General features: G+C 41.3%; 1 protein-coding gene across 1 annotated transcript; it reads left to right on the forward strand.

Moving 5' to 3' along the window:
• The first annotated feature begins 5,841 nt into the window (after positions 1-5,841).
• LOC143583397 (large ribosomal subunit protein eL31) lies at positions 5,842-7,581 on the forward strand. Its single transcript, XM_077065709.1, has 3 exons — positions 5,842-5,901; positions 6,004-6,140; positions 7,198-7,581. Exons 2-3 carry the CDS (start codon positions 6,058-6,060, stop codon positions 7,475-7,477), a joined length of 363 nt encoding a protein of 120 aa, XP_076921824.1. The 5' UTR covers positions 5,842-5,901; positions 6,004-6,057; the 3' UTR covers positions 7,478-7,581.
• The last annotated feature ends 4,184 nt before the right edge of the window (positions 7,582-11,765 follow it).

An 11,765-nucleotide genomic window follows, 5' to 3' on the forward strand; every position in this document is an offset into this window, starting at 1 on the left:
CTCGGATTGAGCTTCATGTTAACTTCCTTTAGGCGCCCAAGGGTTTCTTCGATGTCTTTGAGCATTTGTTTTTCCTCCCTGCTTTTAATCACCAAATCATCCACATAGACTTCTAGGTTTCTTCCAATCTGCTCGCTGAAAACGGCATCCATAAGTCTTTGGTAGGTGGCTCCCGCATTCTTCAAACCAAAGGGCATTTTTATGTAACAAAAAACACCCTTGTCGGTTCTGAAGGCGGTCTTGTCCTCGTCTTGTGGTGCCATTTGAATCTGGTGATAGCCCTTGTAGGCATCCAGGAAACATTTGAGCTTGAATGGCGCCACGGAGTCCACCTTTGCGTCGATGTTTGGGAGGGGGTAACAATCCTTTGGGCACGCTTTGTTGAGGTCCTTGAAGTCAATGCACATCCTCCACGACCCGTTACTTTTCTTTACCATCACAGGATTGGCTACCCATGTCTGGTATCGTATCGGGCGGATGATGTTTGCGCGCAATAGATCCTCAACCTGTTCATTCATGGCCCTCGCCTTCTCATCCCCCATGACTCTCTTCTTTTGAGCAATTGGCTCTACAGACTTGAAGGTGTTGAGAGAATGTTGCGCCAGGTCTAGCGGAACCCCAGTCATATCAGAGTGTTGCCACGCGAAGACCGACATATATGCTGTGAGCAATCTTTTCATTCTCAACCTCGTGTCGTCTGATATCTTAGCGCCAATTGTGATTGTCTGCTTCGGGAATTTTGGGTTGAGAATCCATTCCTCTGGCGCGTTGTCTGCCATTGGAAGTTTCATCCTCCCTTCCCGCGGAGTACTTGTCACTGCACACAAATGATCTCGGTATACAAAAGTTACACCTGTTGGTGTTGGGAACCCCAATGCGCCGTGCGCTGGCGACGGTATGGCGTTGAATTGGGCAATCATTTCCCTACCCAAGATCATATTGTGGCATGAAGTGGTGGGCAAGACCAAGAAGTTGACAACTTCGGCTCGCTTGTGTTTTTCATCCCCCATGGTTAGTTCAAATTGTATTTGACCTAGGGGATGAATGATTTCATTTGAAACACCAGAGATCGGTGCATTCACAATCTCAAGCCTTGCTTGGTCTGCCGGATCCAGTTTCCTGAAACATTGCTCATACATGATGTGTGATTCGCTGCCAGTGTCCACCAGGACTTTTGACACTTCATAATGAGCAATGTGTGTAGTGATGACAAGAGGACTGCTGATGGAAGGGCCTCCCCTGATTCTTGGGAAGATGACTTGTTGCTCGCGCCAATCTCCTTGGATTTGCGCGCTTCTCTTTCTTGATATTTGCCCTTGCCTTCCTCCCTCGGCTACACAGATTCTTTTGTACTTTTTGCTGGCTGAGGCTCCTAATTGTTCATTTTCTGGTCTTGAGTTTTTTACCAGGTGAGCCAGCTTGCCTGATTTCACATCTTTTTCAATTGCCTCCTTCAAGTGGTGGCATGCATCAGTGTTGTGCCCTGTGGACTTGTGAAACTCACAGTACTTGCCACTGTCTGATGGTCCCCTTGTAGTGTAGTGGCTTGGGGCTTTTGAATTGGACATTCTCAGTGCTTAACACCTGTGAAGGCGTTTTAGTGAGGGGAGTCCATATTCTTGGCAGAGGTCTGTTAGGATCTCTGCCGCCTTCCCTCTTGTCACCCTCCCCGCGATTACGAACGTCTTTTTGGGGCTGGGGTGAGCTTGGTTGCGCCTGCTTTTCTGCGGAAGAAAAACTGGTTGGTTGCAACCTGGACCATACAGAGTTCTGTTTGCCCCTTTTTTCGTTGCTGCGCGGTGACTCAGCTTGATGCGCTCTTTCTCTTGCCCTATCTTGGGCAATTTGTTTTTCATTTCTCGCGAAGACTCGCGATGCTTCCATTAGTTTGGCCCAAGTGGTTGGCATGCCATCTCTGCTTACGAGAGCTCGGCGGAGTTGATCACTGCGCGCGCCTTGAATAAAGGCCACGCACAAGAGTTGCTCAGTGATGCCTCCGATTGCCAGAGACTCCTGATTGAAACGAGTTATGTAGTCTTCAATCGTTTCATCATTCTTGCGCACGCAGTGCATGATGTCATCAGGGTCGCGCGTGTGTCTGCGCTGCTGTACGAAGTGGGCTTGGAACTTTTCCAATAGCTCCTCGAACCCATCGATTTGCCCAGTCGGCAAGCTCTCGAACCAGACACGCGCCGCGCCCGTGAGGCAGCGAGCAAACATGTGACACCATGTTGGCATCGTCCAGCTTTCTAGGTTTCCTGTGTTGTAAAACCCTTGTAAGAAATCGTCTAGATCTGTTGTGCCGTCATATTTGCCCAAACCACTTGGCATCTTTGTTTTGTGCTGAATGGGGGCCTTCGCGATGCGCTCAGTGAACTTTGAATGTTTCACCAAGATGGCTGGCCTGTATGGTGTGGTTACGTCCACTTGCCCTCTTACTGGTGGGCTGTATGGCGCGTGCAGATCCAGATCGGCTCTGGCTCCAGGCGCCATGTTCACGTGCGCGCGGAGCTGTGAGCCTCCTGCATGAGTATCTCGCGTCTTCCTCATGCTGTGCACTTCTTCATCACTAAACTCAGTGTGTGCAGTGTGAACGGAATGACCATCTTCCGGCGCGCGCGCCCTTTTTGTTCCATGAACGTTTTGTTTGTCAAACGCTAGGCGTTGTGTTAAGTCGGCTGACTTTTTGTGTTTGACCATCTCATTGTACTTGTCCATTAGACGTCGTTGCTCGTTTATGAGCCATTCTTTGGGGTCATTGGTTTCATCTTCTGGACCCATTGGTCCTTTTTGTTTCGCGCCGGCAAGATTTTGTAACGTGAGATCGTCTGGAGGAGTTTCAGTCTGGCCATGAGGAGTTGTGATGAAGGGACGGTTACTGGTGGCGCGCGTAGAATCACGCGGCACCCTCAGAAACTGTTGTCCCTCATTAACATCCTCACGTTCAATATCCTCCAGAACTTGATCAACGTTACGAACGCCAGAAACCATGGTGAAAATTTGTTTTTTATTGAGATCTGATGAGATCTTGTTGTCGTTGTAACAGTGGATGGCGCCAATGAAGAAACGTGGATCGACTCACTGGTAGACGATCTACTTTCCTCGGGTGTGATTATGCTATTTCACCGATGGTTCTCTGGGATCTGATGGATCTGGGTTCTTCCACCTACAAAATGAACAGCACCGTAAACTTACCCCTCAGAAAGGGACAGAGGGGTCCTCTTTGGGGTAACCCTCCGGTATGAGAATAAGTATTTGTGGGAGAAGATAATAATATGTGAGAGTAAGGAATTTGGAGTGTATTGCTTAATAGCTGAATACTCTGTAATTGGATGTTATCAGATGATATTTTATGATCTCTCCTTGTGGAGTTGATGTGGTATTTATAGTGCTAGGGTTTCCAATGATTGGGCTCAGACCCAATTAGGGCTTTGTTGGCCTCTTCCAGTTGCTTTGCGCCACGTGTCCTTTTGGACACCTGGTGCTTTTTCATTGGTTATAATCACGTGGTAGCACATGGGTTTTGCTGAGTTTTCCACCTTTCATTGGCAGCTGTCAACATCAGCATATTCTTATTCCTTAAAAAGATACCTTCTGGAAGGTTGTCTGACGTGCACAATCAAGGTTGCCCTAATCCTGACTTGGATAAGGACGAGGTTGATTATGTGCATGTGTGATACGCGCCTATCCTGAGGATGCGCGAGGTCTTCTCTTTATTCTCACGCGCAGATGTTTCATGCGCAGATGTGATATGCGCCACGCGCATATGTGATATGCGTGAGCATATGTGATGCGTGAGCATATGTGATGCCTGAGCATCTGTGGTGCCTGAGCGTATGATGCCTGAGCATGTGATGCATGAGCATATGTGATGCCTGAGCATCTGTGGTGCCTGAGCATATGATGCATGAGCATATGTGATATGCGTGAGCATATGTGATATGCGCCATGCGCGTAGGTTTTGGCTTTGTGCCTTCATAATGTCTTGATTTCAAGCCTCTTGTTCATATCTTGTGGGTTGACCCGCCTCGCTCGGTGTTGAGGCGGGTACATACCTCTTCAATTGGAACTTAATTCTTGGAAACTACTTGTATTTGACGAGAAAATATATATATTTAAGGTTTTAAAGGGTTACAACTGTAATGATATAAACTAACTAATAAATATAAGAAAACACAAGGGGTATAAATGTGGGGGATTTGTATCGTGCAATATGTGGTTATGTTCTGGAGACCACACAACATTTATTTGTATATTGTAAAGGTTTCAATAATATTTGGCCAATTATCTTTGATTGGGTGAAGCTTCCTAGGCAAACGAATTTTGAGTCAGTTGAAGAAATCATGGAAGTTCCAAGTAAAATCATCAAGTGTAATGAAACTTGTTTGACGGTTTAGTCTATTTTGGCAACAAAATTTTGGATGATATGGTTATCAGAGGAATGATATAATTTTTAACATCTCCTTCTCAATGTCTAAGATGGTACTTGAGATCCAATCATCTTTCTTCTGGGTTAAACAAAGGAGCAAGAGGCCAGGCTTGGATTGGGAGAGGTGATGTATGTTCAATTTCGTTAACTTCCCATTATAATGGGTTGTCGTTTGCCTCTTATGTTTTGTTCTTTATTTTATTTTTTTTTTGTTTATTTTCCTTTGTCCGTGGGCTAATTGTGCCTTGTAAGTAGTTCTCTTTGGTTTTTTCCTATATATTTAACTTTTCAAAAAATAAAGGTATCAGAAAAACGCGGTTTCGGGTATGAAACCGGTTTCAGTTTTCGCGTATTACCGAGTACAAATCAGGTCCGATTCCAGGTACGAGTTTTGGTACTGAAATACATACCCTATATGTACCATATGCTTTAAATCCAATTGTAATAATAATAATAATAATAATAATAATAATAATAATCTATACTATATATAAAGCATGAGTGAGGGACTTCTTAGACCTCTTAGTTTTTAAGAGGTGCCCAACTTGTTGCTTTTAGTACAAACAAAAATGCATCATTTAAGACATTTTAGGGGCAATTTTGTATTTTGACAATTTTGTCTTTTAGCAAAAGTAAAATCATACGGTTAATTGTTAAGTTATTCAAAATGAATTACAAGTTTGGTCCTTTAACTTCAGTCATATTTTGTTAACTTATATAATAGTTACATATATACCCCTTATTTTAAACTAACTACCCCCGACGACGTTTAAACGTTTATAACTTTTTCACACACTGATATTTTTTTAAAAACATTATACCATGAAAACGAGTATTTTGTTATCTTTAATTTGAGTATGGTATTGCTATACTTTTTCTATTTTAAACCTTAACGTGTTACCTGATTACCATTAAAGACCGGTAAACGAATCGGTCGGGTTCGGGTCATGGGTCTACAAGGTTAAGGTTGGAATGAGTCGATACAAAAAGGTTAATTTGGTTTGGAACGGGACGGGTTTGGGTTGAAAGGGGTCAAGTCATAACGAATTTCGGGTTAAAAAAGTGTCAAACGGAACTAGTTGCGGGTCAAGACGATTTCACTGCAGCGTTAAGTGCGCATCGACACCTGATTGCACGTGTACAATCGTTGTGTGACGTGCTTACAATGCCGAAATACAAACATACTATCTTCGGGTTACGCACATACTATTCTGAAGCCACGCACATACGGAAACAGTAACACCGGTTACGCACATGTTTGCATTCATACCGCGCCGCATCGCATCGCACGGGCACGTAGCTAGTAATAATAATACTAATAATAATAACCAGCTGGATTGGGCTGAACCGGGTTAAGGCCCAAATAATAATAATAATACCATCACAAAATTTAGGGTATTTATTATTACGTCTTCCATTTGTTTCATTGCGCCTTCACCGCCTCCATCTGCTGCAGATTTCAGAACCCTAAGGTTTACTTTCATTCTCTCTGTAACCAATCTTATTAATAATTAATGGGTTTTTATCAGTTGGGTCTAAATCTTTTGTATGTATTTTTAAATTTAACTTTGCAGGTGAGGTGTGTGTGTTAAATAATAATAATAATAATAATAATAATAATAATAAAAATGGTGGAGAAGACTAAAGGAAGAAAGGAAGAGGTGGTGACAAGAGAGTATACTATTAATCTTCATAAGCGTCTTCATGGATGGTATGTATGTATATATACATAATATGTTTATAATTATTAGTTTTTAATTAGTTGATTTGCTTAGTGAGTTACTTTTAAGTTAGTGTTCAATTTGCTGATCAAAATTATAAGTTTTTATATGTTTTTCGATACGGTTGAGTAGGGCTAAGCACGGTTCGGTTTGGTTATTAGGCGAAATCTTAACCAAAACCGAAGTAGTCGGTTATTTGAAATTACAAATCATTTGGTTATTTTGGTTTTTTTTTTCAATTCTGTGTAGACATTGCAAAAATATTTAAAGTTTAGTCTTAATCTATATTTATCATCTTATTTATCTTCAAAGTTTAGTTCATTTCTCATCGTCTTGATAATCTTTATCACCATCAATTGGTTCGGTTCGGTTTTTTTAAAAATGGTAACCGAATTGAAACCGAAAATTCGATTTTTCAAAAAAAACAAAAAAATTAACCGTCGGTTAATGCTTCGGTTTGGTTTTTTCGGTGTGGTTTAAACTATGAATTTATATGTGCATTAATATATATTATTTAGTTTTTTTAATTTAGCTATGTAAATAATTTTAATTGTTAAATTAAAATAAAATAAGAAATCTGTATAAATACTCAAGCTTGATAAGTGAAGCGTGGGCTTGTTTAATAAACAAACTTGTTTTTATGCTCACGTTTTAAAAGTTGGTTTGAGCCAATTTCAAGTAGCTCATGAGCGGCTTGGCTTGTTTACACCCTTGTTATTATGGTTTGGTAGATGTATGCTATACGTTCGGCCCATTTTGAGCATTATTATTAAAACTTAAATTCGTTTCTCTAGTAGATAGATATTCAAGCTTGAGCTCTTTCTGGTCTTGGATCGTTTGTTTTTAATAGTAAAGTTATATATGATGTATATGTGCATTAAAATATATTATTTAGTTTTATTCGCATAAATGCATTGTTTTTATTTGTCATCCAATACATGTTCTACGAAATGTTAAATAAATCTTGATTGTTATATTTTTTTTGATTTTTTTTTATTTTTAAATTGTTTTTAAGTATTTAAATGTAATTTGGTGTTTGATCAACAGCACCTTTAAGAAGAAGGCTCCGAAAGCCATTAAGGAGATCAGAAAGTTTGCCCAAAAAGCCATGGGAACAACCGACGTCAGAGTGGATGTTAAACTTAACAAACAGATCTGGAGCCGTGGGATCAGAAGTGTTCCAAGAAGAGTCAGAGTTAGAATCGCTCGCAAGAGGAACGATGATGAAGACTCTAAGGAGGAACTTTACTCGCTTGTGACTGTTGCTGAAATCCCGGCTGAAGGGTTGAAGGGTCTCGGTACGAAAATCATTGATGATGAAGATTGATTTTTGGTAGAATTTGTGTTTTTTGCTAAGGATTTGGATGTTTGGTTTTTGATGTTTTGGTACTTTTTGTTATATGAAGATTGTAGTGTTATGTTTTGTTGTAAGTGTATCTTTTACTATTTGGTAATTTAGGGCTGTTCAAAAAGCTCGTGGCTCGAAGCTCGGGCTCGTGGCTCGCTTGATAAAAGCTCGAATAAAACTAGCTAAAAAAACTTGATTTGAAACATCATGAGCTAATTTGGCTCATTTTTGTAACCGAGCCAAAATCGACCTAGGCTCGGCTCGACTCGGGCTCGGCTTGTTGGCTCAATCTTAATCTCGTTTAGCTTCAAAATCGAGCTAGAGCCTTAGTTGAGTTGCCCCGTTTAATTTCGAGCCAGAGCTCGAAACCACCCAGGCTCGACTTGTGAACAGTATGTTGCATTTGATGGATGAACTTGATACTCATTTGCCAGTTTTTGGAAAAAGATAATGGCACTGTTTAATGTCATAATCAAGTTGTATACTCTTGTTCAAACTGTTTAAATAGGTTCTTAAAATATGTTATTATGTAGATTAGTAACGTGTCGTTTTTGTGATTGCAAAAAAGTTGTACCATGTTACGTTCACATTGTATATTAGCCTTTGTTATATCTAATGAGTGGTGTCGTAGTACAATATATATTGATTGTTTTAAAAAATTTTTTAACAGATATAGAGAATCTTATTTAGACAAAAAATAGATATAGATAATGAATAAGAAAAAAGACGATTAGTAAATATAAGAGCTTCTACTATTGAAAAAAAAAGATAGTGAGCTAGTGCTAGCACGCTTACGAAATGCTAGCTAACGGACCGTTGGGGTTCTTGTGAGCGTGAAATGACATGGCTCATTCCCCTGTCACTGTAGTGATGCATAACACATTAACAAGTTCTTAAGATGATGGTGATCTGACGCTAATTGTAACACACTCATCGTAACAAATGCTGTTATAACGATGGCTAGTGTCGAGGATGAGTAAATAATGGAGATGGTTAGGGTAGTTGTGTTCGTCGCCATAGAGAATGAGTTAAGAAAATGATTATTTTTAATGCTTTCTTGTTGAACCGTAAACAAGCCGGTTGCACATTTGCACATGAAAACAGACCTTAAAATCTATTTTTAAAATTTCATGTATCTATTTGTCTAAAAAGTTGCAATAATATGAAAGTAAATAACATAATGATGTATCATTGTATCCTATGAACAGAAAAACACCAGTAATAACACAACCATGAAAAGCAATGTTGTAGACTTGTAGCATTGAACATTTGCTTGAAATGATTATGGGAAACTTTGGAAACCCCGAAAAACCTAATGAACCGACCCAAGACCAACTCGAAACACATTCAGTTTCGAGTAGGCTCAAAACAAAACCTAGGAAGAACGATAAAAACACGATAATATTTTAAAAAACATAAAAACTAAGCTTGTTTATTATGTTTGTTAATTTATAATCTATAGAAACAAAATTAATTAATAAATAAAAACAGAGTTGAGCCCAAACAAAACTCAAGCTCGACACATATAAACGAGTCAAGCTCAAGCTTACACAAGCTTGAACTGGTTTTAGCTCGTTTACAGCTACAAGAGAATAATATATCACAGTGTAACACATTTAAATTGCAATACTAGTATAATAGCTTAAAAGCAAAAGACAAAATTCAACACAAAAGAAATTGCAAAATATCCGTTCAACTTCAAAACCAGATAATAATCATTGTATAGTTGAACATAATAAAAGTCTTAACTTTCATCAAAATAAGCTACATGACATGACTATGCTGCTATACCAGCCAGCTTACTTCTCAGATGAATTTGGCCCCCTCTTCTTACCGAAACCGACAACTGCAAAATCAACATTATGTATGTCATATAACTGCAAAATAGTCATCTACAAGACATGATATCATAATCACATAAACATTATTTATCTATAACAATGAATCACCAAAAGTGATAAAAATCATAATATGCGCATACATTCAAAGATGGGTGTGCTTCATGTAGGGGTATGGTACTAAACCCGGTTTTACGACCCTAAATTTATTATATTGGCTTATTTTATTATATGGACTAATACAATGTTATTGGGCTGAGGGGGTTTTGTAGAGGTAACCCTAACTGGGCTAGGCCCATTAGGGTACCATGATGGTGGCCATGAGGCTCTCTATATAAGGAGGTCTCCACCTCCTTATTAAGCGGTCATGCTCAATAAGAGCCACCACCACTTTTTTGTGTCAGTAAACAAGAGATCTTTGAGATTTCTTAGCAGTCACCTCCACGCCCCCGAAAAACCATTGCAGGTCTCAAGCAACCGGAGAAGAAGATCAAGACGTGGTTCGTTCATCTCGAAAATCCGTGGAAACATCGTCATGGATCAGGTCAGATTCATTTCATGCTTCGACATTGGCGCCATCCGTGGGACGGCAACGAACTACCCTTCGATCTTCCTCTCGGCTGTCAGATCTCTCCCAGGAAAAAACCAGATCTGGAAGTTTACAGAAAAAGGCTTCAAGGCTTGTTCTATTAAAGCTTAAAAAGATCCATAGATCTAAAGGAGGCTTTCAGATCTGTGCAAAAAGAAACTGCCTGATTCGAATGATCAAGTCTCCGGATCTGTGATGGTTTTAAATCCGCTCCGAGCCTCAGATCTATCTAGATCTGATTTACAGATCTAGATCTAGATTACAGACCTGGATTTTAGGTTTAAAATTGCAGATCTAACTCTTAAATTGCAGATCCAAAAATTACCAGACTTCCGCCGCCATGTGGGTTTCGCGCAAAAGACCTCCACCATGTGGGTTTTGCGCAGAAGACTGCCACCACGCATGCTCGCCAGCGAGTCACCATTCCGCCGACATGCGTGAACGCCCGCGGAAACCACCGCGGAAACCACCATGTGGGTTTTGCGCAAGAGACCTCCGCCACGCACGCGCGCTCGCGAGTCACCACTCCATCGCCGTGCATGCGCGCATCAGGCCACGCGCCAAACTTAAAGGTTGGGAATCCTCATAATATCCCATATGGCTACGCGCCATACTTAAAGGTCGGGAATCCTCATAATATCCCATATGGCTACGCGCCATACTTAAAGGCTGGGAATCCTCATAATATCCCATATGGCTTACTTAAAGGTGGGGAATCCTCATAATATCCCATATGGCTACACGCCATACTTAAAGGTTGGGAATCCTCATAATATCCCATATGGCTACACGCCATACTTAAAGGTTGGGAATCCTCATAATATCCCATATGGCTACGCGCCATACTTAAAGGTTGGGAATCCTCATAATATCCCATATGGCTACGCGCCATACTTAAAGGTTGGGAATCCTCATAAACCCATCAGGCCACGCGCCAAACTTAAAGGTTGGGAATCCTCATAAACCCATCAGGCCAAGCGCCAAACTTAAAGGTTGGGAATCCTCATAAACCCATCAGGCCAAGCGCCAAACTTAAAGGTTGGGAATCCTCATAAACCCATACGGCTTCGCGCCGAATACAAGACCTAACGCGGCTCCGCTCCGTTCAACATGCGCACCACCATGATGCTTGAGCGCAGTCGCATATCACATGCTCATGCACCACATATGCTCACGCATCACATATGCTCACGCATATTACATGTGCTTACGCATCACATGCTCACACATCACATCAGTGCACGCAACATCTGCGCATGGCGCATGACACAAAGTCTACGCGCACGCGCATGCAACATCTGCGCGTGGCGCGGGACATAAAGTCTACGCGCATGCGCATGCGACATCTGCGCGTGGCGCATGACAAAACCAAAGCCTATGCGCAAGCGCATGAAACATCTGCGCATGACACACAGTCTACGCGCACGCGCACGCAACATCTGCGCGTGGCGCATGACACAAAGTCTACGCGCACGCGCATGCAACATCTGCGCGTGGCGCGGGACATAAAGTTTACGCGCACGCGCATGCAACATCTGCGCGTGGCGCATAACACAAAGCCAAAGCCTATGCGCAAGCGACACAGCAAATGAGAATAGTCTAATCCCAAATCAGGATAAGGACAACCTCATTTAGCAGCAATGAACTAGGGGACTATCGTGGTATACCACCACTGCATTATCACGATGGAAGACATCCGAATCTTAGGGCGGGAGCCTAACAATATCCCAAACGGCCACGCGCCAATGTTCGGCTACGAGTCGCACAAGCACCCATAACATTATTACTATGGCCGTTTGTGCCTCCATTATTATTTTGAAGACAAGCTGGGATAGTCATC

Source organism: Bidens hawaiensis, unplaced genomic scaffold (assembly GCF_021521415.1).
Source record: "Bidens hawaiensis isolate Kalapana, Puna unplaced genomic scaffold, B.hawaiensis_p1.1 tig00032385_1, whole genome shotgun sequence".
NCBI classification, from domain to species: Eukaryota; Viridiplantae; Streptophyta; class Magnoliopsida; order Asterales; family Asteraceae; genus Bidens; species Bidens hawaiensis.